The sequence below is a fragment of the Lissotriton vulgaris genome, chromosome 4_1 (assembly GCF_964263255.1).
Source record: "Lissotriton vulgaris chromosome 4_1, aLisVul1.2, whole genome shotgun sequence".
Taxonomy (NCBI): domain Eukaryota; kingdom Metazoa; phylum Chordata; class Amphibia; order Caudata; family Salamandridae; genus Lissotriton; species Lissotriton vulgaris.
The window spans coordinates 1,818,411,876-1,818,438,411 of NC_141691.1; the positions used below are offsets into that span (position 1 = coordinate 1,818,411,876).

The following is a 26,536-nucleotide window of genomic DNA, read 5'->3' on the forward strand; positions in this document are numbered from 1 at the left end:
CATGCACACTTTGCATGTTCCCCACCAGGCTGCATTACACAGCCTAGTGAGGACAATTCACTGGGTCCCTGTCCCCGCCTGATCGCCGAACCATGGCACTCGGACCAATCACAACGCTGAACTGCAGCTTTGTGATTGGGTCAGGGGAGCCTGTGTACCTGGGTGCCAGCGGGGACTGGAGCCAGGAAGAAGGAAGCTGAAGAGGATGGAGGAGAGGCGGTGGCCGGCCGTTCCATGTAAGTCCTTTACTTTTTCGGTTCTTTACCTCCAGTTCACCCCCTCGTCCTCCTCCCCAGCCCACCACCCCCATCCGTTAGCAACCTCTACTGCTTTTCAGCAGCAAACAAGCAAAAATATGTCATTGTTTACCATGTTCTCAACATCCAGAGAAAGATTAGCTGCCAGAAACAAAGAACAAGTAACCAGAATCTGTGACTGAAATATAGCATAATGTGAAAATGAATTGTGATCACAAACGTAGTTGTTTGATTGTCTATAGTCCCTGAATATGTGTGTTGCATTGGGCTGTCTTGTTCTTAAGAACTCTAATTACATGCGTCATCTACTTCCTCCTCCTCTAAAGGATGATGTGCATGTTATGGTGGATGTCTACATGGACTTCTGGTCTATGTTGGGGGGACAGGGTACTCCATCAAAAACCTGCTGGAGGTCCCCTAAGGGCTTAACCCACTTCTTTGTCTAAAATGAATCTGCTATATGCATGTTGTTAGCGCAGTTTAAGTTCTTTTTGGCTTATTTTTTACAATATTTTTAACACCTCTCATTTAGCTGCTTTAAAATGTATCTGTCAGGACCCACCAGCAGTGAGTTAACAGTGTTCTTTGGAGCTGTTATGCTGGACTGGATGATAATCTTTTTAATACCCTTCATAATGTACCTTTTACATTTATATAGCACAGCCGCCACTGAGGTGTCTACAAGAATAATGTAGAATGGGGCAAGTGCTTGTGAATATATAGTAGAAAATACCTTTTTCCAGCTGGCTCTTTCACCTCTGTCGAAATTGGGTTATATTCATAGTCTTATTGCAGGACATCATTCTCATCATTTATCCTCAGACGTGATATGATAGAAAACAATTAAAAATATTCGAACATTGTTCCAAAAAGTAGCACCATAGCTGAGATCAAAGGGCGTGTACAGAGCTAGCTGAAACCACCAATACATACGAAAGAACGCTATATTACCACTGTGTGGACTTTCATCTTCAGAGAATGCAATACGGATTGGGCCAATGGCTCTAGGAGGAAGCCCTGGACTTTGGCGCCACAGCTCTGAGTATGAAACAAAGCTGGTTTTCATAGCCACTGAGGTGGCTTTATTGCTTTATTCGATTTGTGGCATTGCCACAGTCCAGCTTTTTACTTCCAGACTTACTCTGTTTTTTGACCTTCATAACCATCCAACGGGGCAGGGCTGGAAGCTGCAGACAGGTGTGGCTCCACAGATATGTTATCTTCACTAAGAGGTCCAACTGAACCCATTTTCAGCACACTAAAAAGTTCTGAGTAGGACAAAGCTGGATTTCTTACCCCGCTTGGGAGCGATCCCCCTCAACAAGTCTCAGCACCTTTGTCTGGTCCTCCAATGGTGTAAAGACTGACTAATTCTCTCTTACTTTTCTGCTGGGAAAGTTCTTTACGGTGAGCCCTGCAGCCCCAAAGTCATCAGGGCAGGCTCCCACAAACTATACATTTCTTCATCCTGGAGATGTGTAGGGTCCAGACATTTGTTGTCAAATGGGCCCTCTTGGGGCCTGGAGTCCTTATCTTTTTTTTTCCCCTGGAGCAGGGAAACAGGAGATCAATTACGTGAACCTTGGAGGGTAGATCCAGTCCCTGGGTGTTAATAGAAGCCAGGAGTCATCAAGTTCTCTTCTTCCAGCAGCAGTCTTGTTTCTTCCATCAGTGCCTTCTTCTTGAGATGTAGATTTCCAAAGCTCATGAATGTTATGAGGAGGTGGTGATGGGGTACAAGTCCTAACCACAGCACTATCAAGTGATTGGAGAATATCACTATACAATCTTGACAACGTTCTCACCCAAAAACCACCTCCTTTTATAGAACTTCCTCTTCAGTTTACTCTACAAAAACTCAAAATTCAAGGTGGCTGAATCATTCTTGTCTTTATATGATATTAATTTATCGAAATAAAGGAATTGACTGACTGACTGAATCATTCTTCTTAATGGGTGAGCTTCTAGCTACACCATTATTTATATGAGCGTTCACCCACTCTATCATAGTGAGAGCTGGCTCTACCTCCTGCTGGGGGTAGAACTAAAGGGTTTAGATGAAATGAAATTTGATTTGTAGAGCGCATGGCTGCCCGAAAGCGTCCCAGCGCTTGCTTAGGGAACCCGCCCTGGTATTCCCCTGCGAGATAACCCATTACTGGGCATCCCCAAGGTGAAAGCCAGGCATCCCGCTGCGAGGGGCCGTTGTGGAGATTAAGCAAGCTATTGCCCAGAGTTACAGAGAGGGACTCCATGATTGGAATAGGCACCGAGGCGAGAATTGTCAGGTCCGGGGAAATTTGAGCCCAAGACCCGCCGAGGCGGGGAATTGAACCCTGGTCCGGGCCAAACCTCTGCATCAGGATTTGCCGCTCCAACCACTTGAGCCACGCTTCTCCACATCACGTCACAGATGGACTCTGGGAATGACGGGTGCAGATACTATATTCCCTATTTGGGATCAGCACTCAAACGAACCGTGTTCTGCCAAAAGCTCCTACATTGCTAGTTGCTACAAAGTGGACAATAGTTGACAAAACTTCTGCATTTCTAGTTCCAGAAGTCTGGCTATTGTCATAAGCAGGTAATGTCATCAAATCCAGCTAGGAATATATATTTGCTTATTGTGGTATGATAAGTGGCAGAACTGGTTTTAAATCAGTTCTGGATCAGGCAAGCCCAAACTACATTTTTTCAAAGTTACTTTCCCACTAAAGTTATAAAACATCTGATTTCATCATTAAGCACATTCCAAAGTGGAGATGTGAAATACATATTTTAATCACACCTAAGACTGTATTATTGAAATTTGACTGAGCCTGCTGAGTTGAAATAATTTTAAGGCCGGCAGTCACTGTGAGAGCACCTATCAGAAATATAGTGTGCTTCTTTTTTATTTATATATTAGGTACTCTGCCTTATAGGCATCCAATGCACACTCTAGGGGTTAGTAATGAAACCCTCCTCAGAAAAAGGTTATCTTACATGGAAAATACACGTTTCCTGTCACGGGTCACCACATTGCTTTTAAGGTGTAGCTGAGCTAGATGACAGTTGTCCTCCTGGCACCCATATCTTTTTTTATCATATATGTGGGTGGTGGAAGTGCAAACTGCATCCCGCATATTACATGTAACATCTCTTACACTGGTGCAGTTCAGTCGTTTCAAGTCCGAAGAAAACACATGCTACTTGTGAGATGTGAAAAAACTGTGAGACTTGTTAAGAACGGTATACAATTTTACAAAGTGGATACATTTAGGAAGCAAACGTGTAATTTAAGTTGCTACCTTTTAAATCCACATACTCCAAATCACATACTCTGGAAGTAACAGTGCAACTGAGGTTTAGCTGTTGTCATGGAAGTGTTTGAACAAGACACATATGCTGACTTGAGTTCTGCCAATAAAACATTTGCTTTATTATTAGAGGTTTCCTATTTATAAGACCATGTCATACAGATTTACAAAGTATTCCATTTAAAGCACACTCCAGAAGTTGCTGCTTTAAGAAGTATCTAGATGTGTGTATCAAGAATGCACTCTGAGCATTTGTAATAATGTTAATATCATTGACAGATCCATGTCAAGCAAAATCACAAAATGTGGAAAGATTACCTTTTAGGAAAATCAGTTTAAGCTCTGCGGTTACGTTAAGAATTTTGGAAGAATTAAAAATAATTGTATATTTTCAGTTCCAAAATAAGATCTAGCATTGAGTATCCATAAAGCCATATAAAAAAGGCTACATGGCCTATAATCGCAAAGAGTCACCCAACTGAATATGTCTTGGGTCTTACCAATTCTTTGTATCTCTAATTTGGTCAATTTTTCATAATTTGCTACACATCATCATACTCAAAGCGAGTATTTACTGACCTGACTTTGTGTGGCAACTGGACAAATACATGTGATGAGTAAACATCCAAATATGCTGATATAATGGAAGTTAATAATAAACCGCCTTAACTAATCCAAAGGCACATTTGGTGTGAAGTGGGCCTGCAGCCAGTGCCGACAATCAAGACCAGCATCCTCAACATCCCAACATATCACCCATTCCTAGATCTGAAATCTTTGACAATTCACAGCAAGTCCATAAACCTCCATCTCTTCACACATTGATACAATGAGTGGTTCCTGCTAACGAAGCAGTAAAAGAACCTTTGTCTCTCAGAAATGCCTTCTTAACTTTCCTCTTTTCCAGCATCGGCCTACACAAACCTAACCGCCATAATGTTAAACACCGCTGACTGTTTCATAGGATGCTGGTGGAAAGTCATGCTTGTTTTTTAAAAGATATATTACCATCACATCATCACAAGATTAAACATTCTATACTTGCACAGTTATACCATGGTTATTCAGAGGTGTCTACTATAGCCTTATAGCCCGCCGTAGAGGGCTATACCAGCTATTAAAGGCCCTCTCCAGCGTTAAAGGCCCCGAGCCGAAGGCGAGGGCCTTTAACAAGGGAGAGGGACTTTAATAGCGGTATAGCCCATCTGCGAAGGGCTATAAGGCTATTAGAACATTCTGTCACTAGAGGACAGAATGTTCTAACAAAAAAAACAAAGCCTTTTGGGAGCGTGAGGGGATTGGAATCCCCTCAGGTTCCCTGAAGCCTTTGTTCACAGCCAGAGCTGTGAACAAAGAAACATTGGAATGTTGGAGCTCCAGGCTTATACCAGCCATTATAAGCCCAGAGCACGCCATTGTTTTCAATGGCGCTCCCAACATTCCAATGTTCTAATTGTACTTATGGCTTTTAGGATGTGTTTTTATGTAGGCAAAAAAATGCCCCTTTTAGAAGGTTGTATAAAATCCAGTTTCGAAAATCAGATTGTGACAACTTTATTAAGTAGATATAATGTCTAATTCCTATGTGGAATTTTCACCAGAGTGCTCCCAAAACTAAACCTTCCTAGACCAATAGAGAATTCTATTCCTTAAAAAGTTCCATCACTGCAACGCTTCTCGTTTTCTGTTAGGTAAAAATAACCCATTCTAGAACATGGAATCTAAGACAAGTTTCCCCGATCTATGGAACCCCCTTTGGAACTGTATGAGAAAGGAAAACCACCAATGTCCTAAAACAAGATTACATATTTTTTCTACAGCATTCCATACCAGAATAACCACCAGCTATACTGAAATCTCTAGAGGTACTTCAGAGGTATGTGCACGGCACCAGCCTCCCCTCCCCATCTAAAGAAAGCACATCACATTCCAAAATGCTGTAAAACAGAATTCAATCATGATTGCCTGGTTCCCTGGTATCAGGCTCAGACAATGTTAAACTAAGGGCCTTCTCTAGAGTTTATAGTACAGATACTCTGTCAAATCAAGGCAGATATCCTATTTGCAATAATACAAGTGCCATATACTATAATTCACTTGCAGTGTGGCAGGGGGAACTCCCACCACATCTGTGGCAGAGTATCTCATGCCTTAAACTTTAAATAAGGCCATACATCTTTAATGTAGTGTGAAGCTTTTGATACAGAGCCTTAAATGTATGGAAGTGATGATTGCAAAACAACTGAAATTGCTTATAGATGTCCATGTACACTAATCAGTGACTTCTGATGTCCGCACACAGTCACAGCAGATCATAATATGAGAGAAATGTCTTCTTTTGCAACTGATACTGCTCATGCTGTTCTTGTTAGGAATGCAGGGCAGGATTTTTCAAGGGATTGCAATACCATGTGTCATGCAAGGTGAGGCAAGGGCAACGCAAGCCCTTAAGTGATGTTTACTATGTCACGCAGAGCCACGTTGCGTGGCATAGTAAATCTGGAGTGACGCAAGGAAAGGCAAGTTACTACATTGTGATAGTCTGCCCTGGGAAGGCTTTCCATGGGTGGAGTGTGGGTGTTCTCTAGCATTCATCCATGGTTTTTGGTGCATTCACAGTTTTACTAACACTAGTAAACATAGGAATGCATCAAAATCGTACGCCTTCCCAGGGGAGATGCTTTCTCCAGCACACTCAGAAAGAGGAAAAAGCCTCAAAACATTGTTTTTTGTACAAGAAGGTTTCTCTTTTTTTGCAGGAAGGAAGGTGTCCATTCCTGTAGTACAGGGGCATGCCAGCTATCAGTGCGGGGTGGGTGGGGGGAGAGAGAGAGAGAGAGAGAGAGAGAGAGAGAGAGAGAGACTGCAGCATACCTTATTAGTTTAGGCGTATTGCTGCCCTCTCCATTTGATGCAGGGCGTCAAGTTGTCTTGCTGCGTTGTGCCAAATATTAGTAAATCTGCCACTCAATTCTCTGTGTTATGGCGGTTCCAGCGTGTTTTTTGGTAGCCTTTTATGGACTATAAAGCTCACATGGTTATCCACGAAACAGCAATAAGTACCAGCCAGGTCACTTACACCTTCACAGACAGTGTTTGCGCTACACAAAAGCAAACATTTACAAGTAAATAGAGACAGTGCCCCCCTCAGACGTGCTGGAATGGTGTGGGTCACAGTCGGAAATAGACAAGGAACTGTTCCTTTCGAAAATGGCATTTTGCATTTTTCTTCGGATTGTAAGTGTTTTGTACATTAGCAGTACTCTTAGTTTCGCAGGCACATGAACACTGACACATTTTTGGTTTTGCAGTTGTGTGCATTCCTCTACGTCTACCTCCTGTCTCAGAGTTTTCTGAAGCGCTCAGGTTGTTCTTATTACAAAATGCAGCAGGCACGCCATTTATTGACTGTTTAAATTGATCGCCAAGAGCGAGCAATAACTTGCAATCTGATGGAAAGATCATATTTCAAAACAATGAAGCAGAAAGAATTACAGTTCAGAACGTGTTTCCAAAATGAAGCCAAGTGGTAAGAAACTTCTGTCACATTCCATGAGCTGTTCACCGCAGAAGCACATATCAGTGAGAAGCGATAGGTGCCTTATACCAGGAGCAGACACAAGCTGGTAGTGAGAACTCTGCCCTTACCTATGTAGCGGATCCGGAAGCCCCTCTTGTTGGTCCCGTGGTCCGCTGACCAGCGTAGAAAGACTTCATGGCCCGAGCTGCTCACGTTAGGAGAGGCAGCGAAGTCTCCACTCAGGGAGATTAGCAGGGGGCTGTGGCTGTTCGGCCCTTCAGACAGGAAAAAGGATAGTTTAGGTTTGCAAAGAATGCGATATCCTACAAAGACCCAGAAAAGTCCTACAAGTATAGAGGAAGGCATGTCAATTGCATAGCATATTGTTGAAGCGGCAAGTAGAAAGGAAGGAGTACCCCTAATCAGGCACTCAACTTACCGCCTTCTCCACTACTTTAGCCCTCATTATGGGCCTCATTTATGAAAAGTGACGCATCGCTGCGTGAAAACAGCGATGCGTCACTTTTCACTGCGCACTCCTTGCAACACCAATGATGCGTCATATTTAATGTATGACGCATCATGTCACAAGGAGTGACAGATAAGTCAGTATTTCTGACGTATCTGTAAGCGCAAAAGTGACGCAAGGCCTTATAAATGAGGCCCCACGAGTCAAGTGGTGTGTGGGCCCAGTAAAATATGACTCCACCGGTCAGAGTTTATTGGGTCCGATTAAATAATCCAAATAATTAGTTTGTCCCCAATAATGGGGACCAGCCTGCAGATGTTGGTCCTTAATGCAAATGTTTATTATTGAGCACTTCAATAAATTTCAGCAGTGTGCTCTGCAGACATTCATCAGAGGAAAACTGCAGGGGCTTATTTATGAAAAGTGACGCGTCGCTGCGTGAAAACAGCGATGCGTCACTTTTCACTGCGCACTCCTTGCGACACCAATGATGCGTCATATTGAATGTATGATGCATCATGTCGCAAGGAGTTACAGATACGTCAGTATTTCTGACGTATCTGTAAGCGCAAAAGTGACGCATTGCTGGAGTGTGTCACAAAAGTGACGCAACTCCAGCAATGCGTCCTTTCACATGGGGAAAGCCCCATGTGAAAGGGCTTGCGTCAGTCTTACGCCTGCTGTGAGGCAGGCGCAAGATTTTGACGCAACAGCGTCCTAAAAGTGACGCAGTGAAATCTCATAGATTTCAGTGCGTCACTATTACGAGGCATTATACCTGGCGCAGGTATAATGTAGCGCAGGGGTTTAAAAAGTGACGCATCTACCTAGATGCGTCACTTTTTAAATATGGCGCAACAAGGCGCATGTTTTACGCTGCCGATGCGCCACAAAAAGTGACGCATCAGCAGCGCAAAACTGACGCAAGGCCTCATAAATGAGTCCCCTGGGCTGAGGTGTTGGCCATCAAATTCCTAATGACAATGTGTGGTAACAGGAGTCACCACACATATCGCAACTACCTGGGTCACTCATAATGAGGGGGGTTAAGGTTTACCACTGAGTTTCAAGGGGCCGAATAAATGAACACAAGACAAACACACGAACTGGGAGGAAAAGCGATGAATCAGGAGCAGAGAATGAGAGAAGAGAGACCCTGAATTATAGGCAAGGGACGAACACAGAGCCTCGCAGTCCATCTGGGGTACAATAGGTCTGCTGTAAACAGCTTTCTGTCGACGAGGCCTAAGAAAGAAACCTCACTGGACGCTTTCTCACAAAAGACTCCCTCCCTAGAATGTTTCTGCCTCGTTTGATGAGCACGTGTCTTTTCTGACATATGAAATGGCACTTTATTCTCATTCAAATTCTTTGAAGCGAAAGAACTATGAAATCATCTGCGTGAGCGTGACGCATTTACCATCGAACACTTCAAGAATGTCAAACTCCTTTTCAGTCTGGAAGAATTCGAAGTAGAGGGTGATGTTGTAGCCTTTCTCCACGTTGATGCTCCACGCGCACATCTGCAGGTTGGGGTAGCTCTCCGGGTACCCGGGGCTCAGGATGATGCCGGTGGAGTCCAGGCGCATCTCATTGGCTGGGCACAGGACTGCGGAGTGCAACAGAAATGCATAAGTTCCACTTCTACTGAGTTATTCAATAAAAACAGAAGCAGGCTGCAGGCCATGTTACAACCGAATCATAATGTAATTTGCTGCTATGGAAACTGGGTTTCTGCTGTGATTTGTTTCATTATTTCTAGCAATGGTTACTATGAAGAGACCCAGCAAGGCCAACACACACTTCCTCACCTGACTTTCTGAGTGTCATGTCTTGGTTGTAACCTGTGGGTGAAGCCATGCACTATTCTGAATGCTAGCCTTGTGTGGAAAGAGAGCTGCGCAAGGGATATAGAAGGATTTTCTAAGCCAGGTGGACATTTTAAACATCCCATTCTCAAGTTATTCCAGATGTAATTTCTCATTTATAACAGGTCAAGTATTTCAGCAATACTATTGTATTTCGTCCTATCACCTTTATTCGTACGCAAGCTGATTTGCACACAATCCTATTTCTGCCATGCTTATGTTGTACTTCGGGGCACACTAAAGTTTTCACAAGTTTGATCACATCCCTCCTTCAAATGGATTGTGCCACGGGTCAGCCTCCCGTTCCTTTCGGGTTTTCCGGGTTTAGAGCTGGGATGAGCGCTACGGGAGGAGATGCAATGCTAGCAAGGGACAACATGTCCCCCACCAGCAGGTCGGTAGACCAGAGAGTTACATTTCCACTCTTAAGCTATGAATGGACATTGAACTCTGCGTTCACAAGTAGGGATCCCCCTGAGGACTAACATTTCAACCCACCGTCACGGGTTATGGGACGTGGAATGGGGGTGAGGAGCAGGGGAGCTGCTGATATTAGCAGGTCCCCGATACCATGCCCATGTGTCTCCTTGGAACCAAACCCCACCAGAGCAGCTGTTGGGTGCCTACATTTTAGTAATATGTGGAAGGCTGTCCTGTGCCAGTGAACCAGGAGAACTGGCCTCTTGAATTGGGTGCTTGACACTTACCAAGGACATTTAGCCCTTCGCACTTGAAAAAAAATATGTTCATTATTTTTCTGGAAATTGATGGGTATCCAGCGATTTGCATGTTGACATTTAAGTAACAGGGACCTTTTCTCTGTTCTTGTTGATATAGGCCGCCATTACGTCACCTAGCACTATCAACTGTTTAGAGCCTCGACATATAGAGACCCAAAGTACTTGATAGCAGTTGTCACCCATTGAGTTGGGTAGTGTTAAACATCGGCTATCCAGCAAGAGCGCCAAGAGGCCTTTTTAGAGGTCAACCTGCGCTCCACAAAACAGCCAAGTGAAGACAAATCACGGTGGTAGTCCTGATACATTGAAGGTAAATGCCAAGGAGGTAAAGGGTTACACATGAAACGTACCCAGAACCACCTAGAGTTACCAGACCATTTCATTAAGAGTATTTAGCTAGTATTTTTTCATAAACATGTCTACTTTGTTGTCATTGTAATTGTAATTACATTTACATAGTGCTTACTATCCCTGATGAGGCGTTGAAGCGCTTTACCCCAGGCAGGTTGCTGCTCCCGACCCCAAGGTCAGTGGTTAGTCCAGTGTTACTGATTACTATACGCTGAATCAAATCATGCCATGCAAGCATTCCAGTTTGTTTGTGGTAGATTAAACTAATAGGAGTTAGGTGTGATCATTCTTGGGGAAGGCACGCACCTATTTGAGTTCATACAGGTGTTAGGTGGGGGGTTAATAGATGAGCAAGAGCAGAGTATGTCGTGTTAGGTTGGAGGGGTATCAGTTTCCTAAAATGGAGACATTGTGATTGCTGAAAACAGTTGTGGGTAATTTGCAGACAGTGATGGGGATTAAGGTGAAGATGCAGTGACTTAGGGCTGTGCTCAGAGAGAAGAGGGAGGCATGGAGATGATGAAAAAGGAGAGAGACATTTTAAAGGAAAAATGAGATGTGACCATCAAACATTGTAAGTAAATCTTGTTTTTTGTTTTTCATGGCAGGTTTTAAGAATACATCATCTTTATTTGGGGTGGAGAGTGTGCCATTTGAGGATGCAAGACTGTTGAAAAAAGAAATATTATTTGCATGTGAAGACAGCAGTACAGTAGGTACTTTGATAGGCGCTAGAGCAAGGCAAATACATTGGCCCAATCTTAAGTTACCACTAGACCTCCGCTTTAGCAAGGGGCATGGGAACGGAAAGGAATGGCTGGATGCAAACATTGAAAGAAGATTTTGCAACTGTTGGAACGGAAGTTACTGAGATTCACTCTCAAGTTGGGCTCAGTATGAATGATAAAGCACGGGATCAATTTAGGATCTCTGCCTGTGACAGCGCACTCTGTGGAGGGTGAGAACAGCTTCCCCAGACAGTGGGAGGATATTGCCTGCATTCCTGAGGGTGGAGATCCAGGCACAGGGGTGAGGCGGCTCACTGTACACATTCATTGAATGCTTTGCTAGAAAGGGGCTAATGGTTAATCTTTCTGACAAGTTGCCCTTTCCTATATTGTGAGAGATCAAGGTGGGACTGCAGATTTCTGTTGTGAAAGGCAAAGGAGACCCTCCAGGTGAAGCATAACCTATTGTCTTCCTTGATCACACTTTGTTTGGCTAATGGCAAGGAATTGTTGAAACCTCACACCTCTTTGTGCCTCTGTTATAAACTCTTGTGCTGAATGTGACTGCCTGCCTCTGAATCGAATAATTCTGGATTTGTGTTGCACTTGATCACACACCAGGATATTTGCCCTTTCAGATATACAAAGTAATTCTCTACATAATCGCACCACCAGTGTCTGCAACTAACTACTTTGAAATTTAAATATGATGGTATGCAACTAACCAAGAAACTACAAATGCGCCACATGGACCCATTTGCTTTGTCAAGGCAGGGTTATTTTTTCTGCCTTTCCTTTAAATGTGTTCATTCCCTTTCATCTCTATATGTGCTCACTGTGTATTTCTTATTTTCTTCCTCAATCCCTTTATACTGCTTCTCCGTCGATTATTTGTTCCAAGACCACGCTAGAAATACCAGTATTTTTCCACCAGGCATTTCCCCCTGGGCTAGAACCTTTGAGGACGTTTTTAAGGGTAGAGACAGTTTTTAGGGTAGGGGCATAGCTGGGGCCTCTGTCACTGTCTCCAAGCATGGGAAGGGGTCCTTTGGAACAGCGAAAGAGAGAGATGAGAGGAGCAAGGAGGACTAGAGCAGGGCTGGTGTGAACATTCTTGCAGAGGATGCTTCTGGTTTCCAGTGTGGCCATGTCCATGGTCTTTCTGTGGGTCAACTCGTTCTCACTCATTTATTCTTCCAGCACCTCAGTGAAATATGTGCATCTAAGTTACCTACTGTTGTGAAGCATCAGCATCACAGGAAAGAAGACAAACAACCAGGAATAAAGAAGTTCTTTACTCGAAAGCAAAACCTGGCATACAACCACCTCAATGACCCAGCTGCAATTGGCAATCGTAGAGTGCCGTCAGCTTTACATTCTAGGAACACAGTGAGCATGAAAACTCCAACCCGGTTAACAAGCAGGCAACAGAGAGAAAGAGTGACAGAGAAAGACAGAGGCAAGTTACATCAACCACCTCAACGGCCCAGCTGCAACTGGCAATCGCGGAGTGCCGTCAGCCTTACATTCTAGGTACAGTGAGCATAAAAACTCCAACCCAGTTAACAAGCAGGCAAAGGAGATAAAGAGCGACAGACAGAAAGACAGCGGTAAGTTACATCACAACACCTACCCTTGAGGAACTGTTGAAAGAACATCTGGCACCATCTCACTAACTTTGAACTTGGGCTGTAAGCTGTCACTAGAAAACTATGAGAGCATCACTAGAACGGGGCATTGGTTCCATCAACAAGTTGGGGAGCCATGAGTACATGTTTTGATTGGGCAGAAGTTGTGTGCTTTTCACGTAAAAGTGCTTGCCCTCCACACATCTGTGATCAGTTTGTTTAATTATCGAACAGCTTGAGCTTGAGCTTTCAAGAGAACACAATACATTGTAATGCGGTAAAAGTGTCTAAGAAAACTAGATCATTTATGGTGTTTTTCTCTGGCAACAGCACAGAGGGGAGGATGGCAGTCCTTTACACACAGATATATATTCATTCAATGCTATTTACTGGTAATTCTTCGCATTAACATCCATTCCTCTAAAGCTAGACCTGTTGGCATTGCCAATGCTTGTCCGTATCCACTGTAGCATTTTGGCTAAACGTGTTACAGTAACTCAAATAAATAGCACTCATTGTTGGAAATTTTTATGTACAGTGTCCAGTTTGGGTCCACAAAAACAAAAGAAACACAGATGTGTCAGACACTTCTGTCCTTATGTCAAATAGTAGAATTTAAGCAAAGGACTACAGGAACCCAACCAATTAGTATGCCAGGAAGTGCAAATAATAAATGACTCAAATACTTGGAGCTCACAACATAACTCTGATGCCTCGGATGTTGAATTGATGATGCAACTTTGGAGCGTGGGTCTGGTGAGAGCAGCAAATTCTGATTCAAGGAACAGGTGGGCATTTTTCACATTGAAGCAAGGAATTAGAAGGCAACCATGCTGTGTGAATGCACACTTAAAGTGGACAAGCAATTTGCATCAGCTTAGAACAGCAAAAACCGTACTTTAGTCTACCACAATACATTGATAGACATGCTTTATTTGAATAAATAAACATATCTACAACACCATTTAGAATAGTTATTTTTTATATTTAGAGTTTTGCAGGTTGGTTATTCCATGACAAATGTAATGGATACCTCGACCTCTGTATTACAATTGTGATAGGCCTGTCAGCCTTAGGGTGGTCCCCAAGCTTTTTGCCTTCTTCCTCCATTTTTGCTGATTGCATTTTTGCTGGCCTTAGGACTCTGTGCACCTTACCACTGCTAACCCGTTCTAAAGGGCATGGGTTCACTACTCAAAGGCGTATCCTCAATTGTTATATTTCATTTACTTACAGGCCTCTGGTAAAGGGATGCTACATGTGCCTAGCACCTGTAAATTATATGGTGCAAGTAGGCCTCCAGGACATATTGTGCCTCCCACTTGAGTAGTCCTTTAAACATGTCTCAGGCTTGCCATTGTAGATTGCATGTGCACTTTCAAGCTGCCATGTCGAACTGGCAAAGTAAATGTTTTGCCGGCCTATTCCTTCCTTTTTAATACATATGTCACCCATAGGGAAGAGCATGGACAACCCAGGGGTCAGGGTGCAGTGTATTTAAAAGTTTGGACATGTGCTTTTAAGTTTTACATGTCCTGGTAAAGAAACCCCCAAATTTGTTTTTAACCACTGCAAGGCCTACCTCTCTCAATAAATAACATTGTAGTTACCTTATTGCATTTATTAGGCTGTAGTTTTCAAATGGGAAGAGGTAATCAGTTCACGTTTGATGTCTTTGGAATTGTAATGAAAAATCCTGCCTTGTGGTAAAATCAGATTTTAAATTCCAATGATGAAAATGCCACTTTTAGCTATTTAATGCTTGATGTACGAAGTTAAGTGTTTGTGATTACCAAATGGATCATTTCTGAGATTCGTTTTTTCATAATCGCACACAGCAATGTACAAATTTGTGGTTAACACATTTTGAAATTTCCAGTGGGCCGCAAATTGACCAACTTCATTAATATTCATGGGGTAGGTTTCGGTTTGTGGCCCATTAGGAATTGCAAAAATCACAGGGATGGTGGCCTGCTGGGGTTAGCAGACCACCATGTCTGTGACTGCTTTTCGATAAAGCATTTTTTTTTAATGCAGCCCATTTTCATTAAAAGAAAACAGAATGCATTTTAAAGAGAAAAATGAAACGTTTTCTTCCCATTTTGTAAGAGTAGACATTCACAAAGGGGAAGGGGTCTTTTGGGAATCCCTTCCAATTTTTTAATGGGTTACTAACTACTTGAAATAGGTGGTAAAATGTGAATGTTTTGAGATAGAATTTCAGTCGCAAAGCATTCACACATATTACTGTGGTTTTGTACTAGGAAGGGACGCCCCAAACATGCTCCTTCCCAGTACCGAATGGTAAACTAAATTTGTGTTTCGGTAATAGGTTACCAAATCGCAAATTGGGCCTTTAAACATTAAAAAATGCCTTTTTGGGTTCACAAATGGCAGGATTCTGTGAATCGGGTAGTTTGTGAACTAAAAAAGCTTTGTACATCTGGCCCTTAGGGCCTGCAGCCTATCTCTGGGACACATGACTGAGTGCAGCTGACAGTTGAGCTTTGTGCATTCCTCCAAGACAGCCACATACAAAAGGGAGCTTAGGTGTGCCTGGATGGACCATCACTGGCAGGATGGGAAGGTGCAGCTCCATACAGCCCTACTTACGCTGGAATAGGCTGTGTTCTGCCTCCAGATAGAGGGCTGCATACACCTTGCCTGGAGCCAAAGCAAGGGAGGCAGGAAACCTGCGCACTTCAAAGAATAACAACTAGAAGCTTCTCCCACTTCAAAGAGGGCACCTGGTGTGAATGTTGGACTTCAGAGCCTCGCACCTCCTCAGAACTGTTGCCTCACCTCGGCTGCGCAACTCATCCTCGATGCCAGACTCCGCATCGCAAGCCCCCATCAAGGGTATCCTCAACAATGATGCAGGACCTTGCATCGCAGCTTGGCAGCTCCTTTAATTCGGCCCTGTGAGACACATCCATGAAACAGACCAGGTTTTAAGGTACTCCTGGTCAGTGGGTTCAACTGGGTCCCTGTAGAAGGCCAGTGCTGCGGATCGACCGGATATCAAGAGTTGGTCCTCTGTCTTTTTTGGCATCGATATTTAAGGAAATCTTTCAAACTGCATATCTTCGGTTCTACTGATTGGATTTTCGTCATTTTGGTTTTGATCTATTAATTAAAACCTACTCTATTTTGTCAAAATCGAATGTGGAATCCTTTTGTGGTGTGTTTTAACTGTGTTACTGTTTGAAATATTGCACAAATACTTTACACATTGCCTCTAAGTTAATCCTGACTGCTCTGTGCCAAACTATCAAAGCACAGATTAATTTAGAGTTTGCATGTGAATTTGCCCTGACAAGGATTGTGGTTGCTGCTTGAATGGTGTGTCATCCCTCTCAACATGACGGCCAATTTTTTACATTATGGCATTTATAAAAATATCAGACGGAATATCTGTCATGTTTTTGATGGATTAATCTATTTGCCAAACTCTAAATATGGCCCCTAGTCTTTTTTATGGAGCTCAAACTGCTCCAGCAGGGCAAACCTGAAACTGTATATGGCAAAGTTGCATCAAAATCAGACACCTTGGTTGGAGGTGCTGCCGAAGATCAGGAATTCTAGGGAGTCCACAATTGTTTAAGTACCAACTTTTCAGACTTTCTGGGGCATCTCCTCCTAGCATCTTCTATGGGTCCCAGGACCTCATGGACAGCACTAATGGACGAGGACACAATACACCAGAGGCCCCCAGCAAGCTCCAGTCCAGTTGTAAATGGTCCACTGGTCACTCGTAGAAAAAGGTCTCCTGCAATTTGTTATCTACCTGGAGTAACACAGGAGTTCAGCTAATTGACCCTTGGAGTCAGGACTGGGTACAATTGGGAGCACGTCCAGCCTTTTAGGTCTTCTTAAAGTTTACCCATAGCAGGTCCAGTCTATTTCTCCTTTGCCACAGGTCCAAAAAGTATTCTGAGGAGCTGGAGGTGAGGTACTACTTTGTAAACTTCACCAGCCAGAGGGTGACTCCTGGACACTCCTTGACAAATTAGCATATAGTTCCCAAGTGCAAACATTACATATTTGCCTCACTGCAAACTACCCCACTGTGTCTCATTTTTAATTAAATATGGTGGAATGTTTACGCCTGGGTCAGGAGCTTGTGACTCACTTCAGTCTGTGTATAATGTAATGGTCAGGGGGGGAAGTATCACTTGTCCTGCATAACTTTGGGTTTGCCGTAACTGTTCTGAGTAGTCTCAATAAAAAACCCTCATGCACGTGCTGGTAAATTTAGCGGTGTTTAGGCGGTATATCTTGTTTCTCCGCCATCCCTCACACGTGTGTGCATAATCATAGGGTTAGTTTTTTATGCAACCTCCATCCAGGAGGCATTACCCATTGTAAAAACAGTAATGATCAGTGATAGTGATTGTGACGTGAAATAGTGAAAAAATAAAATTGTCTCTCTTATCCAGAAAAATTAATTTTATTAGTTCTGTTTTGGAGGCAAAAATTCTAAAAATTCAATCGGTGAACTAGAGTGATTATGACTCGTTCACACTCAATAAGTGGTATAGGTCGACATGTTTCAGCCCTAATATCGCCAGGTGGGTCATATGGGCTTTCTTCAGGACCACAGTGCAAAACAGAGACCTCTTACGTCTCTATTAGTTCTAATGAAAATCTGTTTTCCGGGACGAGAGAGTGGCAGAGTCAGCACAAGCAACTGATGGAGAGCCAGAGAGTGCCTCCCTGACCCACCCAGATCCTGAAGAGGCTTAATATAGCCAAAAACGAAGGTACAATATTGACCTCAATAGGAGCAACATAACGATATGTTCCATTAGAACTTTTTTCTTTTTCACTAATAGAGACGTGAGAGGTCTCTGTTTTACACTGTGGTCCTGAAGAAAGTTTCTTTATAGAACCAGCTGCAACCTTAACAGTGAGAACAGATTTTGGGAGCTAGTCACTGTAATAACATGCAAACAGTAGAATCTTACATGTTCCACTTTTAAATATCAGACACCCTACCTGGTGGTCCACAAGGCGTACTTAGGAACAACTTACTTGATAATTTTAGGAATTTCCATCCTTAAAAAAAAGGTATATTTGGACAGGTCTGTCAGCAGGGTTAAAAGTTGCAGCGGTCAGGCTACACGTGTAAGCATGAAGCCATGTTTTCCTTTTCAGCCTTGTGAATGGTGCAATAGGTACTGCAGTTCTTAGGTGATATTTATCTTTCTAAGCTATTTTTACATTTTCTTACACCTTATACTGTAACCTTAGTCTAATGTTAAATATCACAACTGGGGACCAGCCCATTTAACATGTTTTAGGGTTCAGGGCACATGCCCAGGGGACTGGAGAGAAGTTCAAACACTGGAGGAATCAGTCAATAAAAAATGGGTATGATCAAGTAAAAGAGGCATTTTCTCACAAATACATAGGGACTATCTTAGTATCTTCAATTTACATTATAAAGAAGCCTCATGCAAACATTAATACAATTAGCTAAAAGTGTTGTACATTTTCCCCAAATGGTCAGTTTGAAGAGTCAATTTTCTGAATATCTTCTTGTAAATAATTGTTTCACAAGTTATGCATGTATGTGTGTATGTATGTATTTTGAATTTCAAAAGCGCAAATCCAGCTAACAGACCGCACGCCTTGTACATGGTGAAAGCAAGCATAAAATCAATGAGTAAGAGAACAGGATGCTGGGTTGTGATGGTTATTTCATTTTAATGTAATGTTCTTTAAAGTAGTGCGTTTTCAAATGTTTCCTACACTGGAGCAAACTTGGGCCGATCTTGATAGATACAGGGATGTTATTCGAGATACTGGGTGCATAGGTGAAAAACGCCAGCTGTCTTTTGTTTTTTTTTGACACTTTGTAGTCTGATGGTATCATTGCTGTGCGTGCACTGAGTTAAACAAGGGATGGTGAGTTTGTCTGCAGTATGTGTGCGTGCTGGTCATGAAATCTGTGTAAATTATGCAGTCGGTTTTTAAGATGGTGCAGGCCAGCAAGGTGAGTCAATGGAGTTCCATCAGGACATGGGCTATATGATCATATTTCTTCAGGCACTGGATGAGAGGTGCTGCAGCATGTAGGTTGCCTCTCGGCGTGTCAGTTTGGAGTCTGGGAGTCTATGGACTAGAGATTTAACACCATCCAATTGTGATAATATGAGAGCTTGAGCAGCAGTTCTCAAAGTCGCTTTCTGGAAGATATGGTTTGACTATATTTGGAAGAGAAAGATGGTACTAGGTTGTCAGTTTTTCTGGCAACGTGTTCATTGAGTGTGAGGATGGGGTCCAGGGTAAATCAAGTGAATTGGCATTTGGTGAAAGTTGGTATTTGAAACAATCAAGATTCCTGCCATTGAGCCAGGTTTGTAGTGCATGGAGCTTTTTGTTCTTTGCAAAGAGCAGGAATTCTGTCGTGACTGGGTTGAGCTTCAGGCATGCACTGCACGGCTAGCTCTATATGATGAGCAAGCAGTGTTTGGGGCACTGGATGACTGAGAGGAGACTTTATAGTACAGTTGTGAATTTTGATTCTGTTACCTGTAAGCAGATCACCAAGAGGCTCTATGTAGAGGTTGAAGATGACAGGAGACTATATGGAGCCCTGGTGGACTCCACAGGTGATAGGTATCTTTTGTGACCTATGTTCACCCATGTGAACAAACTGGTGTTTGTTGAAATGGTAGTAGGATAACCAGTGAAGGACATTGCCAGTGAATACCATTCAAGACTCAATGGAGAAGACGGAGGTCCTCATCCTCGGATCCAACCCCTCCTGGTGGCCAACCACACTGGGAACAGCACCGACACCCAGTGACCATGCACACAACCTAGGATTCATCCTCGACTCCTCCCTCTCCATGTCTACACAGGTCAACGCTGTCTCCTCCCCCTGCTACAACACCCTCCGCATGCTCTGCAGGATCTACAAGTGGATCCCGACCGAAACAAGAAGAACGGTTACACAGGCCCTCGTCAGCAGCAGACTGGACTACGGCAACACACTCTATGCAGGAATCCCAGCCAAACACCTATGACGACTACAACGCTTCCAAAACGCCCGATACGATGGGAAATGCTTTCGATGTGCTGCATCAGATGCAGATATAGACCATATTTTTTATACGTGTGTTAAACTACTTCCTTTTATACAAGCTATAGAGAGATTCCTATCCCAAATAATAGAGATACCTGTTAAGATAACCCCCGCGTTAATGATGTTAGGGATGGGTCACGAGGTTTCAAAGGAGGGTAGTTTGTATAAATGTAGATACTTTTTATTTGTCGCAATGACCATAGCTCGTTTAAGTATAGCGGGGGAATGGTTGTCTCAAGAGCCTCCGAGATTTGAGGTATGGAGGGCGAAGTTATTTAGAATATCAAGCTTGGAATTTAGTCTATATTCGTTAAAAGGAGCAAGGAAACGGAAAATGGGACTAATGATTTGGGAGCAATTTATGGGCTATATGAACAATTGAAAAGCATATTGTGACTAATTATGGTGTAGGAGTGTTTGTTTTGTTTATTTACAATTTTTATTATACTTTTTTTTTCTATTTTGAAAAATTCTAAAAGAAGACTTAGTTTGTTAAAATATGTATTGTAATGAAAACTATGTATTCATGGTGATGAAAAATGTATTTTTTCAAATGTTAATCTTGTTATGGAAGTGTGGAAAGAATAAAATATTTTTTAAAAAAAACGCCTCCGCCCGATTGATCATCAACCTCCCCTGCCGCAGCCACATCACCCCCCACCTGAGAGACCTACACTGGCTCCCCGTTGACAAGAGGATCACCTTCAAGCTCCTCAACCACGCACACAAAGCACTTCACAACGCGGGACCAGCCTACCTGAACAGCAGACTCAGCTTCGACACCCCCACCCGCCAGCTCTGCTACGCCAGCCTCACCCTCGCCGCTGTTTCCCCGCATCCAACGAACAACCTCCGGTGGCAGATCCTTATCCTACCTCGCCGCCAAGACCTGGAACACCCTCCCAACCCACCTACAGCAGACCCAAGACCTACTCGCCTTCAGAAGACTCCTCAAGACCTGGCTCTTCGAGCAGTAGCGGCACCCCCCTCCCCTCAGCGCCTTGAGACCATCACAGGTAAGTAGCGCGCTTTACAAGTACTCTGATTGATTGATTGATTGGTGTGTATGAGGGTGGGATGTTCGACTGTGTAAAAGGCAGCTACATCTGAAGGAAGGGGCTATTTTTATCTGTGGTAAAGAAGGCATTGTCTAAGATGTGTAAGGTGGCTTGTTCTGTCCTGCAGAAATATCTGAAAACTAAAGTCATATACTATACTACTGTATTCTGAACATTAAAGGTCAATCATGAACAGTATTCTTAATGGCCATTTTTCTGCAGGGAGTGTCAAAATAAGTTATTACATCTGGAGGTATTTCTTTGGTTCTTAAACATCTGGAGGTATTTCTTTGGTTCCTAAACTCTTGTTATTCTCTAATGGGATTATCCATTATACAAATTGGGCCCCACATTATGCTTATATTCGTCAGGGGCCTGTAAACTCCTTGATTCATAAGGGAAGCAATACATCATGGGAAATAACAGGTCAGCAAATGAAATATTTAGTAGATTCCATGGGTTACAGACAACTGTGTATCAATTAATTGTTCTACATTGTGGAACTAGGTTTTCGTGAAAAATGTTTCACTGTAGTTCACATCACTTTGCTCATTACTGTAGATATCTTCAAACCTATACCCAGAACCCTCTTCCATACCTTAATGACTATGTCTGGAGCATTTATTACAGAGGTCAGAGTGTTTTAAAACTGAGGACTTTGTTTGATTATAAAATCAATAAAAACCTTGACAAGTTGGAGGTGTTCCATCCATCTGAAGTCGCTCTCCTAGTCTGCAAGTTAGAATCTCATTACCAACCAATGTGAAGCCTGGTGAGCACTGGTATCTTATGATGTCACCTAGAAGACAATAACAGTGTTAGATAACCATTTATAGTTACTTTGTGCTTTTGAAAAACGTGATAGCATTTTATATAATGATCTTTATTGCCTTACATATGAATAGGCAAATTTCCACCTAGGGTACACTTTGTTAAAACAAATTAAAAAAATGAACATGTTACCTGTTCCTTTATGGTGTAGTTGCAACTCCCTTATAGAGTGAAAGATAGTTAGTTGATGCTAGTCAAAGCCATTGGGATAAATAATATATGCTGGAACCCACCTTTCAAGCTGGAAGATCCATGCTACATGTAGAGAGGACCTAGGCTAACAGTTTGAGTGTGAGCTGGGACAGATTTGTGCCTTGTTTTCCACCCTAACAGAAGCAAAATAGTGATATAATGCAGCTTGGAGAGAACATTACATATAGCACACAATGTTTAGTCACATATATTCAAGTCAACACATTTAGACAGCTTCTTTAACATCATTTATAAAATATAATAGTCTATGTATAGTAATATATTACTATGTTGATGACATTCATCAGGCCATTAGCGATGCACAGATATACAATTTAATTTATAAATACTCCCATTTCTTATAAAGGTAGGGCCACAATTGGTCTTGTTACAGATATTTACTTGGCAAGCTAACATTGAATGTATTTAATAATATCAATTAAAAAAAAGACCAGTCAGAGCCTTCAATGATCCCATTTATTTTATATATGTTGTTGTTTTTCAAATTTTAAATCACTGAAAAACTTTACAGACCTGTCATGGTGAAACATCAGTGTAGCTTGTTTTCCACAAATCAAGATGGATCAACCACTGGTATTTATTACCCCAAATGGTAAAGAATCAGCTAACACGTGTTTGACCCATTGGGATTTTCAATGACTTTTTTAAGGCAAACCAAATAATCCTGTTTCTAATAACCTTAATTTGCCGAAATAAGATTAGGTCAGGAGAGAGCTCATCTCAAAAATATTGTCAATTGAAGCCATGAGATGACAACATGGCTTTCATGGATGACATTTGGGGAGACGAATACTCATCTTATTCCAGTAGCTCATCAAACTTGCCAAAAATCTGCTTTTTTAATTAAGGCCAATAGGAAGGATATTTGTTGTCTTGAATTCCCAATGGAAAGCGTCCATTTGGTGTTTGATCGCTAAGTAAATATAGTACTTAAAATCCTGAATCTCATTTCAGATCATTAACGGATACTGAGCACTAAAGTAAGCCTGGTCTGTGGAAATATGGTGTAGGACTCATTTCTGGTAAAAAAACAGACTAGCATCTATACTGTTGTGCACTGTATACAAATGAATGTAAGTAAAAGCTTCAAGGTACCTTAGTAGTCCAATAATTGTATACTCTAAGAACCTTTCAGTAGGGAGAGGAAAGAATAAACAAGAATTGCCTAAAACAAAGTGAGTCACTTGAGGTTATATGAATTTCTCAGGCTGGAGGCTTGGCTTTGTAGTCACTCGGGATTCCAGGTCTTCTAGGGCATATTACCAAGCAATAGCGATAATTATCGCTATTGCTTGGTTAGAGACAAAAATTTACCGCTGAGCTGCAGCGATTTTTATCGCAGATAAACCTTGGTATTTCCAAGGTTTATCGCAAATGCGATAAAAATCGGCCGGAATGGATGAATATCGCTGAAAAGTCAGCGATATTCATACATTACCGAGCTAATGCTCTTAGCCATGTTATCCACCTCCCATTGGATAACATGGCTAAGAACTGCTCAGGGCAGGTGTTAGCTTTTGGAGATATTCGCGCCTAGCGCGAATATCTCCAAAAATTAGTAATAGGAGATAGCGATGTTAGCGACTATTTCCAGTCGCTAACATCTTGGCACGCCCACTTGGCATGTCATTAGTGATAAATATCACTGACATGCAAAGTGGGGCCCAAGATGGTCGCTATCTCCTACTAGCTGTCGCTAACTTATGTTAGCGACAGCTAGGTAATAGGGAGATAATTTTATCTCCGCTTTCTTGGCTTTTCGAAGCCAAAAAAGCGGAGATAAACCCCCTTGATAATATGCCCCTTAGTTTTGTGCTGGCCTACTTGGCCCGGCTGGCAAGGTGCATTTACATGGAAAACAAGACTTGAGCAATGTTATTCTGATTATATGTGACATGGGGGCAACTCTGCACTGATCATAGGGGATATACTGTAACTTACTTTGTGCCAACGTCTCAATTGAAACTATGTAGGAGCTTCGGTTCTCCAGGCCTTTTTGAGAAAGCAGTACAGAACCGACGTGCAATGAACTCTTTTCAGTAACTGGTTGGTGCAAAAACTACATTTGCGGCACCGAACCAATGCAAGACTGTTTGCACCATTCACCTGGTGCACAGGTTCAAGCCCTCTGAACTGTGCCCCATGTAGGACCAAACGAGCTGTAACAAACCGAGTATCCGCCTGCCAGTTATATTAATACATATTCTGGATGTGGGTGGCAATTTATTTGTGAACTAGATAAATCATATTGGTATTAATATTATCAGTTGTAGTTGTTATAATACGAACATTACAATAAAACAGACTGTTTTGTTTTCAACATTACTGTACTTAGCTACAGACTTAGCCTTATAAAAGTAATAATATTCAAGTAGGAAGCAATATTTTATCCTTTAGCAGCAGAATTTATTCTCGACGATTCACACGTTATTGTAGTGCTTGGGGTAAAGGACTAAGGGCTTTTGATCAACTTTCCACTAAATTACATTTTCATCTCCATCATTTCGGTAGAACTACTGGCTAAAATGTCTGAAAATCGGGAATCTTCTTAAAAACCAAGCTTCCTAAAATTCAGTTTGGACGTTGTGCATTTCAGATCATGAGTTAAAAACGTCTCAATTTCTACTTAATAATCAAAAAAAATGCCCCCTGTTGTAGAGCCCAAAACCAGTATCTCAAGATCTAAGGAACACCTGGTTGCCACTGAACGGCTACTGTAATGTAAATAGTTGCCTTGTAGTGTTGCTTAACTCTATGCGATCGACATTTACAATGAGGATGTCAACTTTAATTTTAGCAGGCACAATTATTCCATTTTGCCTCTTTATTCTGAATGTGAGTCCAGGCCATGTGTGTAATTAAACTGCCACCAGGTTGCAAAGCACGTGCCCATATCCAGGGGTATAGTTTGGGAGCCTGGCCACATAAGATAATTACAGCATAAACCCTGGCTCAGCATGGACAGGGATGTGACACCTCCACTTTTTTTTTTTTAAGGCAAAACATAATGAGATTTTAAAGGAGGTAGAGCATTTGGTGGTATTTAAAAAAAAATCATTCAAATGTGACAGCTGATTCTGATAAGTTGCATTACATGGTGCAATTCAAAATATAACTCGATGGGGTTGTGCATTCAACAGCAAGGCACCATTAGGGAGGTGTATGGCAAGTGTTGCGGTTCTAGGCACCGTTTAACCCCTTCGCTGCGGCGGCAATTCCGCTGCAGCGCTAGGGAGGCGGGGGGGCCGAGCGGCGCTCGCATGCTCGTGACGGAGCCGCTCCGTCACGAGCTGCGGTTGAGCTGTGCTCGTGACGGAGCGGTTCCGTCATGGCCCTTCCCACTCAATAGAACGCGCCGCGCAGGGGCAAAATCAGCACCGCGGTGGCAGGGTCATGACGGAACCGCTCCGTCATGAGCATGGGAGGGGTTAATAACAACCATTTCTAATAATTCAAAATAACTGAACGAGGTTTGAAGGCAGTTCTAAACACATTGACTCCATTTTGAGTTCACAGAAATGGTGCCTACATGTAGGTATCTGACTGCCTGTCAGCAATGCTTTCTTGTGGGAGAAACCTCAATTGAATAGTCAGCTGGAGAGAAAGACAAGGTAGACGGAGGTTTTTCGGACAGCATGGGCATAGGTCGGTGTAGCAATGCGCCTACTTCTGCTAACCAAAAGGAATTAGAACCAGTCACGCAGCCACCTTCGGAGCCTTGGGCCTAAGGCGTAATTCATGTTGGTTGTTTGTGGTGGCAAACATCAGCACTCATGTTCAGGGCCACAGACTTAATTGTGATTATCAGACTTTGACCAAGACCAAAATAGAGGAAACTATATCGAAGGTTCAATAAAACGATGGCGAAACCGCAACAAAGGGGATACCATGGCTGAGAATGAACCTTCAAGATTAATAAAAAAGTAAGGGAAGTGTAGGGTGGTGAAAGAAAATAGCACAAGATGGAATCAAAACTAGGCAGCCTTGATATTCAGTAGGTCAGGCATTCAGAAATACTGAGAAAGTCTTCTAAGAAACTCTTCTGCACTAGTATTTTTAGAAAGTAAGCACTCCTTAACCCCCAAACCACTAACAGGGAAAAAAAGTTATACATTTTAGGTCCAGATTCTTACACTGCATTGGTCTCTTTCTCTTTATGTGGCTACCAGCTGAGTTCTTCCAAATTGACTAGGTAGGTGAAGGCAGTGCAATTTAACACCTTGACCGTGGCGCAAAGTCCGCCTCGGTACTGGAGACTTAATGAGTGGGCGGGGATCAGGTGGCCCCCGGCCGTCCTCCCCACATGCCCTCTGTGATGTCGGACGGCCGGGGGCCGACCGACGCATGGAACGGATTAAATGATGGAGGGTCAAACAACAAGAGATAGAAAAACAAGCCCCTCTTCTTCTTTCTGGGAACTCTGAGAATTAACATGGACTGAGACTGGGTTCTGGTTATTTTCGGCGAGGCATAGGAGTCAT

At 42.6% G+C, this 26,536-nt stretch overlaps 1 protein-coding gene across 1 annotated transcript in view; it reads right to left on the minus strand.

Moving 5' to 3' along the window:
• CSMD3 (CUB and Sushi multiple domains 3) overlaps positions 1 to 26,536 on the minus strand; it is a 2,596,150-nt gene that overhangs the window by 375,339 nt on the left and 2,194,275 nt on the right. The window contains exons 47-49 of the mRNA XM_086918068.1: positions 21,697 to 21,810; positions 8,966 to 9,154; positions 7,205 to 7,351 (exon numbers count right to left, since the gene is read on the minus strand). Coding sequence (XP_086774194.1) covers positions 7,205 to 7,351; positions 8,966 to 9,154; positions 21,697 to 21,810 — 450 coding nt within the window. The remainder of the gene's footprint in view (positions 1 to 7,204; positions 7,352 to 8,965; positions 9,155 to 21,696; positions 21,811 to 26,536) is intronic.